At 43.9% G+C, this 18,958-nt stretch overlaps 1 protein-coding gene across 10 annotated transcripts in view; it reads right to left on the reverse strand.

The window, feature by feature from the left end:
• Positions 1–4,967: 4,967 nt before the first annotated feature.
• Positions 4,968–18,958, reverse strand: part of RUSC2 (RUN and SH3 domain containing 2) — a 352,089-nt gene continuing 338,098 nt past the window's right edge. For 6 of the 10 annotated variants that reach the window (XM_085628114.1, XM_085628113.1, XM_085628119.1 and 3 more), the window contains 2 exons: positions 15,085–15,258; positions 4,968–7,038 (listed from right to left, as the gene is read on the reverse strand). In XM_085628114.1, coding sequence (XP_085484240.1) covers positions 6,867–7,038; positions 15,085–15,258 — 346 coding nt within the window. In that variant the 3' untranslated portion in view covers positions 4,968–6,866. Of the gene's footprint in view, positions 7,039–15,058; positions 15,259–18,958 lie in introns of all 10 variants that reach the window. The other 4 variants (XM_085628122.1, XM_085628121.1, XM_085628116.1 and 1 more) reach the window with 1 other exon arrangement.

The raw sequence follows: 18,958 nt of genomic DNA on the forward strand, positions 1-18,958 counted from the left end.
TTGAATATCTTGCTTTTAAGATGCATTAAATTGCACGTTTCTTATGCACATCTATATATATGTGCGTTTAGGGTGCTCAAAATGTTGCCTTTTTTCTTCATTGACAGATATCTATTGGGGATTGTTCCCATACGCTCGTGACTATTAAATCACCAAGGCGTTTATACATTGGATGTGTTTTCTATATCTATTAAGGTGAGATCGAGTGCTAGAATTCGTTTTTGTTTTTAGATAACGTGAACTATTGAGTGTTATTACATTCTCTCGATAGGATTGACTTCGGGATGGTATACTCTGAAGAAACATATTCTCTTTGTCTTCTGCCTACAGGTCTTGATTGTGGGTCCGATCTGTACCCCAAGACTTTTCTGAAGTAAGGATTTTTACTATATGTCCTGATGGTTTTTTCTGCGGTTACTATTTGCAACTGTATAGGTGAGCTCCCCTTTTTTGACTTTAATCTCTGGGTTTTAGAGGTTATGCACAATTATTTTTACGTTTAGCGGTGTTCTTATAATTACTTCTATGATTTACACAAATAAAACCTTACTTCTGGTTGGTCTGAGAAGACTCTTAACAAGATGAAATGACTGCCCTTATTGAGCCTTATTCTAAACTCTCCTTTTCTTTATATACTGTGGACTATCTTATCTTCTTGGGCCTTTATTCCCTTTGGTGTTCTTCTCATTCTGTTTTGTGGACAACTTTGGTGTTTCGGCATCCTTGTGTTGTCTTTATTGAATTCGAAACAATCATTTATTTATATTTTTCCTTTCATTTCTTCTTTATTATCTTTCCTTCTACCTTTTTTTTTATATACTTTTCCCACTTTGAGATTTCTTGGATTGTGACCATATGTTACACTCTTTTAGACAAAGGAATGGATTTGCGTTTGTTTTTATATGTGGTATATGGTATATATATTCTGACCGTAATAAGATTTTGTCTTTGTTGTTAAATATTCAGTCTATATTGTGTTGTTTGTATTGATTTTGGGCTAACCGTTCTAATTGATGATTTTGTTTAACTGTTTGTGATCTTTTGGCTTTATGTATTTGTTTATTTTTCATTTACATTTTATTTCGTATTTTGTCTTGTGATATATAATTGTATTATATATGTGTATTGATGTGTGTTTTTATAACCATTACAGCCCTGACGAAGTTCCCAAGGCACTAGGGAACGAAACGCGTTGGCTGTGTGCCTGTATTTTATCAAGCATCTTCAAATAAAAATAAGAAAAAATCTTTTCTGAAGCACAAGTGTTGGTCATTTATGACTTTTGACAGAGTGCACCTTCCTTTTTTCTTGTGGACGACAACCGTAATGCAGGCGACCAAGTCCTTTGGGGCCTTCCAAAAACGCGAAAGGGCGGCAACCGAAAACCTTCCTTTTCAATGGGAAGCCAGTGTTTAACATAAATGCTGACACTATCCAATGAAAATGAGGGGCGGGGCTTTGGGTACCCTTCTTGAAACTTGCTTGATGACTATAGCTCTCGAAGGCAAGGAGCGCATGTGTGCTCCAACGCCAGGCGAGACCTAAGAAGGGATACTTTGTGCTCGCCTAATGTAATTAGGTGTTGCTTGGACCAACTTCCTGCTATATAAAACTGCAAACATATGTAACAGTAAAAACATGTTTTATAATGCCGAAACCAAACGCCTATATTTGCCTGCCTAAATCTCGATGGGCATGTTCACTAGCTCACTGAGCCGGTCACCGCGTCTAACCCAGGGAATAGTTCTGAATTTATAGAAGAAAAAAACAACTCTGGTGTGTACAGCTCGCTCAACCTGCCCGTTGCCTCACACCCAGAGCCGTTTCCAGTGAGCCCGGAAACAACGCAGTGCCTATCGCTGTCTACTGCAACTCACGGGCTCACCAAGCCATTTCACCAGGGAAGCCTCTGCAAGCATGTCATAGTGTCCAACCCAGTGGGTAGCCCTGTGTGCCGGAAACCATCGGGCGCTACTTCCCTAAAATAACTGCCTGCAGCTACTCACCGCCACTGTGCATGACACTGCCTCGTACCTAGTGAATCTTTATTTAACTGACACAACTGACGCATGTGACTCAGTGAGCCTGCTCACTGCCTAAAACTGAGACTATCCCCTTCACAAACTCCCTAAATCTAGTTGCCGCCGAATTGAGCTCAGGGTGTAAACCTGCGGGATTCAGCTCTTTGAATCTCACTGGGTGTAAGGTGCGACTTGAATCTCAATCAGTCGTGTTCACACTGTCAGAATGTCACTTATCAGCCCCAGTGACTCAGTGTCACTAAGTCTTCCTTAGTGCCAAGAACTGACTAACTCAATTTCACTGCAATAAACACAGATGTCTATTCCACTGCATGAAACTCGGTATGTCTCCGGGTATCTCACTGAATCTGCCTCACTGGATAAAATTTGCTGAATAGGCAAATTATTTCGCTGAAATTCAATGGGATTATTTGAATCCCCAGAAATCAACACATCTCTTTCATTGATTTGAATCCACTGAATCGGCGTCACTGTTCTAAATTCACCGGAAGCCTCTCCCTGACACTAGCGCCCTAAATGTTTCTGAAGTTGCAGTGATATTTCTGATGGCTGACATGAACTTTAATTTGGTTACTGCCCAAGGCTGATTAATCTATTCTCTGTCTGAAACCGGTTTTGCTACAAATACAGCTGTGTGACAGCGTTTCTAAAGGCAGCTGTGACAGCCCTCTCTGTGTGCACTGCACAAACCTACCTTCACCCGTGTAGGGCTGTGCTGGTATATCTGGAAAGGGCATATCAACCCTTGGAGCGTAGGGGTGGGGGGCATTGTGAGTCGGGGGGGGGGGAGTATTGAATGCGAGGGGGTAAGCAACGGCTCTGAGCAGATAGTGTGATAGGATGAGGTGGAGGCTAGGTTCATCAGTAAGATTGGTTTTATGGGTTTTTCCTGAGCGGAGGGGAGTAGCTATTTTGTTCACAATACATACATGGGTGGGCATCACAGAAGATAAGTCGGTACGTCAGATAGGTGCATGGTGGCTTTAGTGGGTAGTATGTGACGTCGCACTCTGCACTGAGGCAAGGTGACACAGGCGGACGCCACATCTATCACGCAGTGTCTCTCCTGCCACCCTCGGAGCCCTCTGCATCTCTCTCCACAGTGGCGCAACACAAATTGACGTGCTCCCTCGCAGGATGTTAACAAGCATTTGCAATGCAATAGGTCTCGCAGTTACACGAGTTAAAGCTATTGCCATTGTAAATGACAATGCCTTTTATATTTGTTTTTAAAACGAAAACAAAAATAAATGGCATTGTTATTGGCAATGTCAATAGCTCATACTCGCGTAAATGCGAAACCTATTGCATTGCAAATGCTTGTTGTGTGATAGGGAGCAGGTGGTGGCTCTTGGAGACTTCTTCTCTGATCCTTTTACCCTTCCGTGTAGGGTGCCTCAGGGGTCTTCCCTTAGTCCTTCACTTTTTAATATCTATGTCACCCTCCTGGACAATCTTATCCGCAGCTATGAGTTTGCGATAATCTCCTACGCAGACAACACACAAATTGACAAGTGTGACAGAGAACCATCCGCTAAACTCTAAATCAGGTCCATTTGAGAGGGAAGCTCGTAAGGCTCTCTGTTTTGCATTTTTCCTGTTTTCTACAGATAAATACAGACAGAAAGCATTTATTTTCCTGTCTGTATTTAAGTGAGGATAAATACAGACATGAAGTGTTTTTTTAGTGATGCCAAATGCTCTCAGTTATGACTGCCAGGACAATAGCTGTGCAGATTGACAGGTTAGGGGGTTACAAACCGTTAGCAATGTGGCTTAACCCCTTCAGCGCGGCGCGGATTTCCGCGCCACGCTGAAGGTTCCGTGCGCGGGCGGGGCCATGACGGAACGGTTCCGTCATGCGCACAGCGCAACCGACGTGCATGACGGAACCGTTCCGTCATGCGCGTCGAAGGGGTTAAACAGCAGTAGACATGCACACGGTTGAAATGAAAATGTGCTATTTTCATAGCAGTGTGTTGATTTATCATCTGTGGGTGTTCGTATCATTAAAACCTATCAGGCAATCAAATAAGAGTGTACATCTATAGTATAAATAAATGTGGAATTCTTCTAGCTTTAGCTTCATTTTTTCACAAAAAACTAAATAAATATAGACAAAAACAGATAAAATGATTTAAAAAAAATACAAAGAGAAATGTCAAAAAATAAACACCATAAAACTGGGAGTCCTTTATGTAAGTAGATGCTGTTGAACAGAAGAGCATGAGGTACAGATGGATGTACTTCAGTACAGACGTCTGTACCCAAAAGAGGAAGAAGTACCATTGACATCAGTTCTGTACAGATGTTTAAGGATCTTGAAGTACAGGCCCAGCTCTCCCATGCTGCTGCACCGCTCTACTCCCCTCCCCATTTTTCTGAGTGCTTGCTCCTGTTTTTCCCTCGTTTTTTTACTGCTTTCTTCTTCCTTTCCACATTTTCTGAATGCTTTCTCCTAGTTCTCCCTCGTGGTTTACTGCTTTCTCCTTCCTTTCCCCCATTTTTCTGAGCGCTTTCTCCTGCTTTTGCCTCATTTTTCACTGCTTTTTCCTTCCTTTCTGCCCATCTTTCTCCTGCCTTTGCCTCATTTTTTAAACTACTTTCTCCTTCCTTTCCCCCATTTTTCTGAGGGCTTCCTCCTGCTTTTGCCTCGTTTTTTACTGCTTTTTCTTTCCTCTCCTTTGTGAGTGCTTTCTTGTGCGTTTACCTCATTCTTTACTGCTTTTTCCACGAAGCACCTAGTAACTCCAGCGCCCTGAGACCCTCACTGGTAATTTGCTGTGCTTAAAAATAAATCCTGACTGATTGAGTACAGTACCGATGAAAGGTAATTTTAAGTTCCGGAGGATAAAACAAATGTTTAGGGAAACACAGGTGACACCAATAACGAGCCTGAAGGCAGAAGGCAACAGGAAACACATGAATGTTGATGAGCACCTTTTTTATTAATATGCATAATAAATAGACAAATAAATACTAGCAACACACACAGATAATGGGTAAAGTACAAACTGGATTAGGCGCCGCATCTGTAACAGCGTTATGTACAAGCCGGAGGTATACTTTATAATACTAGGAGTCCCTTCTCAGAGTAGGATATTCTGAGGCTATGCAGGCAGTATGGGGCGGGAAAGGGATGAGGGCGCGTGAAGGAGAGTAGAAATAGAGAGAGGACTAGGCGTAGAAATAGAGAGAGGACTAGGCTGGAGACAAAGGAGCATAGAAATAAACATGTATATAGGAATGGCAAGGGCACGTGAAAGGGTCTACTAGACTCTACCGCTTTCCTGTGTCACTAATACTGCCCGTTGGAGTGATGCGCACATGAGAATGTGAAAGAAGGCACCCAATGACCCTTGATCCACTCAACAGTGCAAAAAAAGCAAGAACCTGCCCATTTTATGGTATATTCCATGTCCACGCACCATTGTCTGTTCTGCCCCTCTACGGGACAGCTACAAACAGTTTCATTTCCCCGGCCGTCCCAGTCCGTGAGCTGGTGGCCAACAACCCACAGAACATTCCACACCCAGTCCAGTCAACAAAATGCTGGGCTCCTGACATATAAGGTCACAAAAATGCATTGAAAATGAATCGCTGATTATCTTTTTTATCTAAAAACCCCTGCGGATGACTCTGCTATGCAAAGGATGTCAACTGTGCATCATTGCAAAACAAACATCCACAAATCTTTGCTTCTTTCCCTTAAAAAAATACAATAAACAATATCAAAATAAAATATCACCCAACCTTTCATTGTTGTACTAAAAAAAATGATCGTATTTGAAAAGAAATGAAAAAGAATTCTGAAAAGGACAAAAAAAATAGGTCCTCAGAATGTGTACGGCTGTTCTGTGCTGTGAACAACCTTACAAGATACAGACAAGCGCAAAACAAAACGCCTCACGACCATTCACCTCCTAGCATTCCTATGCAGAGTTCCTGCCACCCAAGTACCTTTGTCAATTTCTACCACTCACTCCTTTAGAAGGCTGAAATCCATTAACCTAACACAACTGTGGTGTATTGTGGAATACACCACTTCATCTCGACGACTGCTGCGGCTTGCTGACAGCAATTAAGTGCAATTTGAGACCATTGGACAAAGCCAATCAGAAGGGAGAGGTCTTATATGTTTGCCTTTATATCAAAGGCCATACACTTGCATCATTGCAAGCGTGGTGCTTCACTCTTTGGACTTTCGAATTGTGGGTCATGTCCCGCATGTCCGTCTTTGACAGGATAGTGTGGCGGAAAGTGCCGGTGGCCACTTCCGGAACATTGAACGTAGGGAAATGTTGCCTTCTTTCCCATTCCTGAACTGCACCACCTGAGCCTCATGCAGATTAGGCTAATGGTGTTCAAATGACAAGACGCAGTATTCATAATATCTAGTTGGGGAAGGTTAGCCACACACATACACTGTTCTACAGTAGTGTAGGTTTGAGGATTCTCTGATCCTGCTACAGTTTGTACGTAAGGTCCATGACATGGTGGTGGTGGCCGAGCTGTACACAAAAGCACAGGCAGTCCCCCTGGCACACGGCTGCATGCATGGCGAATTCCGGCAACACGACACCTGTGGATGCACAAAGAGCACGAGGCACGCTTGTTTTTAACTACATGGCCCTTTTTGCAGCAAGGTAAAAATATATAACCAACCACCTAAGGTTACTGGGCTTCTTTCAGTCATGATTGAGGGAGGAAACGGTGGACAGGCGTGTGTTCATTCACTTGCTTGGAGTGTCACTGCCTGCAAGGGTTCCCATAAAGCATCCGAAAGTGCAGTTTGTAGTTAGTGTCCAGTCCTAATCAATTGTCCTAGTCCTCAAGGTGGGTGACATACATCCACGGTACTCGTCCACTCTCCGAACCTAAGCCACAGTGCAGCCATTCTGGGTCCACCTTGGAGTACACCTGCAGAACATCCCCCTTCTTGAAGCTTAGTTGTCCTGGTTCAGTAGCAATGTGATGGCAAAGTGCTTTAACAATTCTACAGAAGGAGGGGAGGAAAAGAAGTGCATGTTAGATCCAGCAACCTAGTAAAGAGCAGAAGCACACTTAAGTTAACTTTTACAGCACTGACCCTCAGACCTCTGAAAATCACATAGAAACATAGACAACAATGTCCCTTTTGTTATTCTTTCTGGCCACGCACTAGCACATAGACATAACACAGAAAGGCAGCTGTTGTTTATGTGCACACATGTCTTGTCATATAGATGAGCACAGGAGCCAAAAACACACACATGGAACGAAAGTTCTGAGACAAGAGCACGGCGTCTCTTGAGATGTAGAACGCCCATCTGTGTATTCTAAGGTACGAGGTCGGACAGTAATCCCAAAGATCTTATATATATATTCAATTAGCTTTAGTAGCAGGGGGGTTAAGGCCACTCTGTCCTATAACATGACAGGGCTTTTCATGGTATAGGGTTTATTAACCATGCTAACAGTATTTTTGGTATGCATTTGTTTCCTAATTGTGGCACGTATACTGCATTTCAGAGCACAATAGTTTAAATAAATATTCTAAACTTCCTTTCTGTCTCCTGGTTATTTTATTGTGGACAAGCAGAGCAAGTGAGAAAGCGAGCAAAAGGGTGTGTCCTGTTACCACGATCCCTGAGAGGGTCGCGAGTGTTATGTTCTGGGGTGCCAATTCACTAGTTTCTCTTGAAAGGTTAGGAGGGCAAGTGAGGCACTATAGCTAGTCAGACTCTGACTCAGACTTATAGATACTGAGGTGGTATGGTGACTCCGTCCCTACATACTGATACTCTATGGTTCCAAGCAAAGTTCTGTTCCTGAGCAGAATCCCTGCAGCAAGATATACCATCATTAAGTCAGAAGTGCCTTCTGCTGATAACTGAAAGAAATACCATTAGCGTCTTACCATGTGCTGTCTGCAGAAAGTGGAAAATCACCCAGACAAAAAAACTTGCCACAAGCCTTTCGCACATCATGGAGTGCCATCATAACAACATGATCAAGAGAGATATTTGAACTAAAGCAAGAGTTTTACTACAGGTCAAAAATATAACTTGATTGCAACATTCATCACATTTTCCTGATTCTAGAAGGTCATTCCAGTGCCTGTCTATTCTTAGCATACAGGGAGTGCACTGAGGAAAGCTACACATAATATTTGAATGTACCAACCTCATCTTCTCAAATCAGACATAGCATTTACTTTCCTGAAGACGTTTTGGAGTCAAGTGGCCACAAAATACTGGATATGTCTTCTCTTATTTCAGATTAAACATATTTTAGTAGTGTTTCAGAGTGACATTATTTATAAAGCACCAACTATTGTCTCAGACATATCATTTCACTCAATCACCCACTCAGCACAAGAAGAAAACCTGTGTCACAGAGGCATGTTAACTAGGGCAAGAGAAAGCTCTTCTTTGCCTTTGAGGCATGGTCAGTACTTCAGTTAAGGTGATAGATTCGGAAGAGATCTAGTTTGTATCCAGAGAGTTTCTGGCTGGACGGGTAGGAATGGAAACCAGCTGTTGAAGGTTCAAGGCTTCAAGATATCTAAATTATGATAGCTGGGTTCACCAAATCTGGTGTGATGCGCAACCACACTGTTCTTACGCATACTGTAAGGAAATGACTCTTTTTGTATGATCAACACAGGTTTTTCAACTGATGTTGCATATTTTCCGACTATGAGCGTGCACTGAGGCCTGCTAACCAGACTTCAGTGCCAGTGCCCTGACCCTAGACTGTATGTTTGATTGGCTATACCCAAATGGAGATGGCTAACTTATGTGTAAGTCCCTAGAAAAGTGCACCCTGGTATTACACTTAGGTGTTAGTTAGAGGGAGCAGCCCAGGGCTTGTAGCACTGGTTGTGCAACCCTCGGGGTCCCCCAAGTGAAACAAGTCCCCCAGTCCACCACTGCAGACTGGTGGAGCAGTTGTGCGCTGCTAGCCCAACTTTGCAATTGAAAGCCATGGCAAAGCCACCACGTGGTGTAAGTCACCTCTCTGGCAGGCCTACCGAGTCCTAAAGGGAGGGTGCAACATATGACACAGGCAGAAAATGCATTTTACATGCCCTCAGATTAAAACACATGAGATGACCATTTTTAATGTGGATGGACTTGCCTGATCTGTATCTCGAGCCAAAATGAATGTAACTTGCTGCAGTGTGCAGCTTTAGCAAAGCTGACACTTTGTTGCCTTTAAAACTCCTGTGCCTTCCTGGGCACCCATGGAGCCGGCTTCACAAACCAGCTTTCTGCCGTCCTGCAGAGATGTGCCAATGACTCTCAGGAAGGAGCACAATGAGGGATTGTCAGCCAGGAAGGTATCACCTCCCTCCTGCAGGAAGCCACTTAGATGTTAGCCCCAAAAGGCAGGCTTCAACGCTCTAGCATCTTCCTTTCTGGCCGTCTCTGCCAAAATACGGAGATCAAGATGGGGCGGACGCTCCTTTTCCTCTAATGCCTCTAATCTTTAGAACACTCTTCCGCTAAGTCTCCGGAAGGAGCCAAACTTATTAGCATTCCGGTAACTTTTGAAAAACTGCCTCTTCAAGGACTCTCTTTAGCTCTCTGCCTGGTATCCATCTGCGTTAGTCCACAGCGCTGGGAGGCCTCAGGGTAGCCATGTGCTATATAAATGCAAATCCATTCAAATTCATTCAAAGGGGGAGGGTTGCCCCATTGTTGAGGTAGACAGGCTAGTACAAGGAGCAGAGAGGGAAACCAGTTGCCAAACCATTTCCCCACACGACAGGTAGCCCTGAGGTAGCCAAACCCCAGAGTGGGCTAGTGAGGTCTGTACGCCAGTAGACGGGTCTCGCCATCTTCGGAGTGGGCAGCCAGAATGGTGCATCCTGGGATAGCCAGATACCACACTCCACAGGAAGTAGTTGCCAGGTAGGAGGAAATATGTTTGCTCATTGGCTACCAACTGCATCCTGCCCTAAGGGCACTTTCCGAGCATTAAGAGGGCACCCCTGGCACCCAGGCCTCAGATTTCGCCCACCAGCAAAGAGAAGCTGCACCAATGAGGACTGCACCTGCTGCACATGGTGGCTAGCAAAGAGCAAAGAGAGGGACTGTGCCCGATGAGTCCTGAGCAAGGAGAAGACGTCTCCAGAACCCAGTCAGGCCAAGAGACTCCAAGGGCCACCTGATGGCCTCCTGTTCGCAGCACAGGGACATAACAGTTGAAGAAGCCTACTGGGGTAAGTTGGTAACTCAAGGTCTTCAAACCGCTACCACCGCCCCTGTGCAGCACTGAGGACGAAGACCTGAAGCACAGAGTTGCATGCTAGTTCGGTGAGCCTGGCAGTGCAGTCAGAGAGGTGCTGGGACCCTCAAAAGGGACATTATCGACCCAGGAAAGACTGGCCTATGCCTGTGTCAAGGGCGACTGGTAGTCCAGTGGTGACTTGACTTCGGTCAGACTGTAGAGGACAACCAGGACCCCCTCACCATCTTCGTGGACTGAGGAATCCCTGCAGGACGTTGTCCCCTGACTGCATTGCATCCACTGCATCCTTTTCTTTTTTAAATTTGTTTATTGGCGTTTAAGCGACGAAACATCAACAAGGTAGTGAAACACAGGAATGAATAGGAAGGGGGAGGGGCAATCCGGGGACATACAGTGTACATCAGCTTATACATTCTCATGATATGGGGAAGGGCGAGCCAAACACCTGATCAGAGGGACTGTCCAGGTTGAGTGCATGGAGGCCAAGCGATTGGGTATGTAAGGCACCTCATCAGGCAGGGGCTCTGTCCCCACATCCGGCTAAGCCCCCTCCATATACGAAGAGGCATTTTACTCTCTTTGTCCCAAGTAAGTCGTCAGCGATTCCCAAATGTCCTTCAGGCGTGATCGTGGTGGCATGAGTTCTCAATAGTTAGACAGCTGCTCCTGGTAGTATGTAGCATCCTGCAGCCAGTCCGCAATCACTGGCGCAGGCCGTCTGCCCCAGTGGATGGCCACCCGCCTTTTGGCCAGTAGTAGTAGCATCGCAGTGAGGCGTCAGGCTTCAGGGGAGGGGAAATCTTTGACTTATCTCAGGAGACCCAGCAGTATGATCTAAGACGGCGAGACCACAGTGATCTGGGCAAGGGAACCGTGGACATCGGTCCTGTAGCTGGCCACGTGTGGGCATTCACAAGCGAGGTGCAGGAATGTAGCCTGTGGGGCGGCGCACATCAGGCAGTGCATCTCCTCAATCAGACCCATACACTACGATTGTTTCCGGGTGCGGTATATTCTGTCAGAAACTTAAAGTGAATTAGCCGGAGTCTATATATGGGTGACAAGGCCTTAGTCTGACGGCAGCAATATAGCCACTGTGCTTCTGTGAATGGGGATTGCATTCTAGCTCCCATGCCGAATGAGCAGTGGGGGCACATGCCGGTGCCTTTTAATGCATTGTGGTGTACAATTGGGTGACCAATTTCTGGGGGAAGGGGTTCATTAAGAGGTGTTCCAGTACATGCAGTGTGGGAGGTGGTGCGGGGAATGTATTTTGTACCGTGCGGCACATGGCAAGTAGCAGATGGTAGAGGAGGGCATCCAGCGTAGAAGGGTCGGGCGCTCATCAGCATCAAAAATGGCAGGTATTGATCATCTGGATAGAAGTTTTCCAATGTAAAGAGGCCGTGCTGATGGGCTCTCCTAGTGCCCTCAAGCATGCGATTGCATGCGAGCGGTATAGAGCGATTAAATATACAAGACAACAGGATGCATCGCCACAAGCCATCCCACGCCTAGCGAATGCATGCCACTTTGTCAAACTCCCCCCTGGGGGAGTGTAAGGCTGATATAGTGCAGCAGCTAGAGGCAGGGAGCTGCTTGGTCTGTATCCACAGCCGTGTAGGGCTGGAACCAAGTGGACAATAGCCAAAATGTAATGTTTTGGGCTTTTGTGCAGTATTCATATAGGCACTTGTCAGGAGCATTCAGGCTGCCTTGTTGGAAGGGCAAGGTACACACCTCCCACACGATCCACAGCTGTTTGCCTGCCCAGGCTAGGGAGATCAAATTTGAGCACAGTCGTTTCAGGAATTGTGTCGTGGGAGGGAGGTTAGGGAAGAGCAGGCCTAAAAAAATCTGAAAAATGTTACCAGAACTGCAGGTCTAGTGACTTGAATAATCTACTCAATTTACCTGTAATGCACTTGACCTGACCCAAAAACTGGTCTTGAATTCTGTGATCCTAGGCAAATATTTTATTTCACAGTCACATTTGTCTTTCATTGCTACTTTCGAGGCTACCTTCAAATATGCGATTTCAGCATGTGTGCTGTACTAAAAACTCTTTCATTTGATTTAATACGCTAAACCTTTGCACCATGTATAATAAAAATATAGCCCACGTATATGGTACGCATGACCTCTGACTTGCCTCTTAGTTCATTAATTAAATTGTCATCAGGGTAAAGGACAGGAAGATTTTGCAGTTCATATTACAGAAACTCTCTCTAAATATCAATAAAGCAAGATGCAGTAGCGCACAATTGTTTACAGACAGACATTTTCCAATGAAATTGCCACAAACTTTCCCACAACCATGCAGTTTTACTGGTAGAAACACTGTGTGGAAATCTAATTTCAGCAAATATTTACCATTTCACATCACCAAGTAAGGTATTCTGATTTGTTTTGATCATATCAAAATCCATCTAACTTTAAAATGACAAAAAAAGTGCTTTTTATAACTAATGAAATATATTTCGAAACATTTGTGCTGTTCATCTAGAAGCTATGTAATTGCTGTGTGCACATCACGACTGCCAGACAGTTCACTTTACAAAATCCTCTAACTTTTGCAGTCGGAAAAATAAAAGTAAAAGCCACTCTCCAGGATAAATAAGCAGTGATTTGGCAAAAGACGCAGCCTCACATTTGACATCGGTATTTAAACACAAAGCAAATGTTTCAAGATTAAAACAAGATTTAAAGACACCTTTATTGCTCATTCACTTGGTGAATGTGCAGATAACCTGTTATTTGTCAGCTCCCCATACAGAGCAGGCCCTAAAAATAGCACGACCTGATAAAATGTTACTCACCATAGCGAGTGAGCAAGTAGATTTATTGCGGCCTGATGAGGTATAGGAATTTGGGTAGGACAATCATTTTAGCAATGGCTATCCTCCCCGCTATGGAAAGGGGTAGCCTGGACAAGACCGGAACTCACTCTTCAAGCCAGGCCATAGCCCTTCCATAGTTCGACCTCCAGAGTTCATCCATGTCTTGGCTGAGCCAGATACACAGATAGCAAACTGGGGCATTGGCTCACTGCAGGGGTTAGGCAGACTTGAATGGTTGTGAGACGGAAGTGAGTTCACAGCATCTTCAGCATCCTTCATCCCTTGCATCAGGACCACTCCATAGGAACCCCTTGCAATGATGATAAAGTGCCTGGATCTGTTGAAGAACAGCTCTTCCTGTGAAGGTAACTGTTCTTGAGGACCTTACTGGTCCCCTGACTAGCTCCCTGATGGAGTTGGTCGCCCTAAGTATTTCTAACATCCGCAGTGGCACTTACCTAAGTTTTCTTTGATAAAGGTTATGTCTCCAATTCATAGACTTTGCCAAGCCTTGTTCCCGGGTTTAGTAAAAATGCACTGATTTATTATTACTATTACAATCTATACCTCTGGAACCCTCCAGTGGATCTTTTTCGTTCTGAAATACAACCTATTTTTATAAATTGGTGTCGGATTTCTTGTTGTGTCGATTTCTTCTTCGATTGTTGTTGGTGCAGTTGAAATGCTTAATACGTGTTCCTCTGTGTAAGTCTTGCTGCTTAGTGCCACAGCTACCCAGGATTGAGCCGAGGGTTTGACAAACGAAACTCAAGAGTCCTATAGGGCAAGTGTATTACACAGTGAGGTTGAACAGAACCACACCATAAAATACACCCCATTTCCTCACACATACATGAACTTGTTTGTGGCTAGCATGACATAAATATCTATTGCCTGCTCCAAACCGACAGGGAAAGGACAGAGGTTTAGATTGTTTGTGATGCTGCAGTGTTTAAAGATGGCTGAAGAATTAGTCTGTGAAGCCATAGGAGAAATGTCCTATATCCTCAATACTCAGCACAGTATGGGGTAACCGTGTGTTACTCAGAACCTAGGTTATTTATAATCAGTAGCTAGAATGTTGATTCTTTCTGAATATTTCTACCTTATTTCACTTTCGGTGGAGTCCATATCAACAAGTCCAGTTCTTTGCCCAAATGCAATATCAGCCAGGTGCACGCATGCATGCACGCATGCACGCACGTGCGCACACACACACACGCACACACACACACACACATACACTCTCTCTCTCTGTCTCTCTCTTTCTGTCTCTCTAGAAATCTAAAAGGTGTGTGTGAACATACAACTATATGCAAAACAGATTGACCGATGCTTGTGTAATCTGTCCAATCCTTTCACTTATAAAGGATTTTGAGATGGTTAATTCCATATGTCTCAGTGTTTTATGCCAGCCTGCCTTTTTTCAATGTTTCAACCCCATTTAGTTCAGTATGAGAGTTAATCATCAGGGTCTTCTTCAGGACAACAATGGGGACACCCTACGACTCAAAATGAATAGCCATGACTACTCTGTATACATTTATGTCTATGCTAAATATTTAGTCCAACATGTGAATCACTTAAACTGATGGGTAATTAGTTAAGGTGTGCGGTCTGATACTGGTTCCAACTGGTGCTTGTTTCACGTGTTGCGCTAATTATTTTATTCTCTTAGTGCCTTATTGTCTGTGTTTCTAGGGAGATGATCGCAGTTATCTGTGCTCCTCATTTGACCATGTATAATTCTACACCTACTTCCATTTGTGCAAAATATCCAGGTTTTTGTTTTTCAAAATCTGGTCACCCTACCCTAGGGCCCCGGTGCTACATCCCCTGCTACACAAATGATAGCTATGTCCCTGTATTATCATAAAAAATAGTCGATTTTATAGGAGAAAAAACAAATATCTAACCAACCAAAGGGAAAGGACAAACCTTTGAACGTAGCCAGTGCAGCTTACCGCGGAGGACTCTCGAGGCGCTCGATTCCCTGGGACGATGACTGTTCCGGGAGCAGTAGTTTGCCTCTTTCCTCCACAGCGGAGGCAGTGGTGTCTCTCCATATTCCGGCACCGACCGACTGCGCCATGAACTGGAGCACAGAGCTGTCAATGCTTAGCCAGTTCGAGGGTAACCTGAAAGAAACATGAAAGCGTTCGGGAACTGTCAGCAGTTTTAATAAAACAAGTTATCTTCAAAACATATGTTTTTTTAATTATAATTTTTAAGACTAAGTATACCCACAAATTAAACAAGCATTGGGAAAGCCAGAAGTTCGGGCATTGGCAAACTGGGGAGATGGTTAAAATGGTTTATATTTTTATTTATTTGCAGAAGGTGAGAGAAAAGAGATATATTGCAATTTTTAGCCATAGGACTGCAACAAATTATTTTTCATTTTAATTAACAATCGTATATAATTTTAATACAACACTGTACATCCAACTTAGCAGGCATGTGTACTTAGAACAAGCATTAAACTCCTTTTTAGTTTTTAAAATGCACAACAGAAGATAATGTAATTCTCACCGGCACAAATAAAAGGTACAATTGGCTTTGCATTACTGTAACCTATTATTGGTTAGAGACATGAGATGGCTAAAAAAAATAAAGTATTTAGTTTGTCATTAATTCACATTCCCTCCATAGACCTTTCCAAAATGTTAGTCCATTAGGGCACCACATGTAAGCAAGCTCTCTCACATAGCATTCTGGGATACGATTAGGCTCTTTTAGAACCACAGATCAGATTATGGCGGTCTTGTAAGCCACAGTCACGTTCTGTGATGTCACGCCATTTCCACTCTCCACACTGTGTGGGGGAGCTGAATGTAGCAGCAACATTGGCATGGCTGATGCACTATTTTCACATGGTGTTTTGCGAACTGGGTGAATGGATTTGGAAATGCCCTGCTGACATGAGCGTCACTCGTGTGGAGCCAGACTACGTGAGTGGGCAATCCACTTTCCATGCCAGACAGTTGTTGTTTAAACTCCTTTCTGTGACAGCGTATTTTTGTTCCTTCTGTTTTGCTGATTGACACACAGCACAACAGTCCTCTCAGTTTTGGTAGGGGACTGAACTTTTAATTCCCCACATATTACAACACTCATGACATCATTGATAATATCAACACGTGGAGAAGTGTGGCTCAATGGTTAGAGCGGCAGACCTTGATGCAGAGCTCTGGTCCGGGACCAGGGTTCGATTCCCGCCTCGGCGGGTTCTCGGGCAAAATAATTCCTCGGACCTGATATTCTCGCCTCAGTGCCTATTCTAATCATGGGTCCCACGCTGCAACTCTGGGCAATAGCTTGCTTAATCTCCACAATGGCCCCAACAGCGCTGGGATGCCTGGCTTCACCATGGGGGTGCCCAGGAGTGGACACTTCACAGGGAAAGCCAGGAAGGGTTCCTACAGCGGTATGAGTACAGCGCCGAGATGCCTCAGTGGTGAGTCGTGTGCTATACAAGTACCAAGTTTAACACAGCATTTGCTATAAAATTATTGCAGAGAAAAATGTGCATGGCGAGGGCGTGAGTTACAGTTACCTTAGGGAACAAGTTATAGGTACTTGAGATATCTGTAACTACAACTGCTGAATTTCTATGGTTTTGTGCATATAAAAAGTGAACCTAATTATAATGGCCGTGTAACCTTTGTTTTTTTCAGTCAAAAATATATATATATGTGTGTGTGTATTTATTGGCACAAGGAATAAACAAACGTGTTTGTTTATTCCTTGTGCCAATAAATCCGAAGGGGGATATACCCCGTGAGTGCTGGTATTTGTTCTTTGAGCGCTGTTATAGATAGATATATATATATATTGCACATTGTTGAATAATATGAAATGTCAGGGTGACACACTTAGAGATTGTTTAACTCACACTGTGGCTATAAGCATGTCTCTAAGGCTGTATGCCATTGTGCTCATCTTAGGAATTTACTAAATTACAGAGGGTTCTCCATAGGGTCAATAGTTAAACGGTCGTTATAGTTAAGACCTTGACTTATGTTAAAAACAATCCTCAGAAATTCAAAGAAAAACCCCAATTGTTAAAGTGGAGTTATATTAGGTACTGGAAGGAAACATGAGGTAATTTTAACTAAAACCAAAAAACCTGAAGTAGGCTAGCTATAGTTTTGTGAACTAACTATAACTTGCGCCCCATCATGTATTGCTCATGAGCTCACATATTACATAACTCATAACTCATAACATGTTCCTAAGTGTGTCTCACAGTAAAACACAATTGTTTCACTACTCGTCAAAAGCTATGATCTTCCTGGATTACACAATGCAAGTCCAGCAACAGCAGAAATCCTACATGAATCTAAACTAAAGTTGTTCCTCAGTGATAAAGCACAATTATTTGATATGGAGGAGACTGTGTGGGACTGGGTGGAGGAGAGGCCGGTCCAGGCAGCAGGAACCATAGACAGGAGGAACCAAGCAGCACTCCTGTGGGACCAAAGAAGAATAGAAGTCGCAGAAGGCACTGCCATCCGAAGATTGAGGGCATATTGAGCCATCCAAGTGATGAGCAACATATGGTGGTTGACTCTGAGGGTGAGAGGGGCACTACAGGCCAAGAACATCCTTCAGCGATGAGCATGTGAATAGCACCAGCAGTTAAAGCTAGGGATTTGTGGCTTACTTGCTTTCCATTCACCCTTTACCCCCTGCTGAGCAGCCTGGTTCATTGTCTGTCAAAGGCCTACTTAATTTCTACTTTAGAGCTTCACTTCCTTTCCTTACAGCGACTTTAGAGGGCACAGGCCTCTGTCCCCACTTCACGTTTCACATTATTCTGGTGCCTTTTGTCCTTCCACTTTGACTTCAAGCAAGGGGCTGATGCTTGGGAGGTGGAGGATGGATGCATAGGCCTCCATTTCTAATTAGTGGACACAGGAGTTCTAACCAACCAACACCACTAAGCTTCAAATGTGGGCTTACCATGATCTACTTATGGAAACTGTGCTTGTCTCATGTTTACTCTTTTAAGTGTTTGGGATGGAGTTTGTTTACTTTAATTGTTTTGTTGGGTAGTACTCACTCCTATCTCGAAGGATGTTCTTCTTGGGTGACAGATACTTCTGGGTTGAAAGTGGAGATTGGGAATGAGTGTGGTGATGGGAAATTGCTTGGTATGAAAATGTTTTTTTGAATCTTGGGAGGAATATCACAACATCGTGATCTTGTATTGTTCTGACCAATGGCACATGTAGCTTGCTAGGCAGGGCTAAGCGCACACACCTACTCAGCGTTAGGACACCCTCGCAGATGATAGTGCGCTTTACAAACATACATAACATTGTTCTGTTGAGGAATGCAGGTACTGCATTTCATCATGAAACAGAAATGGCATTGATTAGAGGATGAGCAGTTTGATAAATGGCATTGCCCAGATGTGCTGCTATTACACAAGAAACACCTTCTAAGTACCAATTGCAGTTTCATGGAGGTCTATGGATACACCCAGGTATTTCACTCTGGATTCACTAAGGGGATCAAGGGCCTGGTTATTCTACTTTGCAAACCCTTTCCACTTGTGCTGTCCTGGATGCAGACAGACAGTCTAGGGTAACATGCCATAGTAACTGCAAGAGGGAGAAAGACTAAACAATATTACTGTCAGAGCTGTAGAGGCTAAAATTCTTTGCCTCAAACAGAATTTTACTAATATATGAAAGGCTGCGTTACTTCATCATTCTGACTCAGCTAGAAGTGCTGTATACATGAAACCAGTAATAAACCAGGTAACCTGCTTTACTAGCTGGCTAACCGTGAGGTATCCTCCAAGCTGATCACCACAACTTGGGAGTCATT

This window comes from Triturus cristatus, chromosome 2_1 (assembly GCF_964204655.1).
Source record: "Triturus cristatus chromosome 2_1, aTriCri1.1, whole genome shotgun sequence".
Lineage (NCBI taxonomy): Eukaryota > Metazoa > Chordata > Amphibia > Caudata > Salamandridae > Triturus > Triturus cristatus.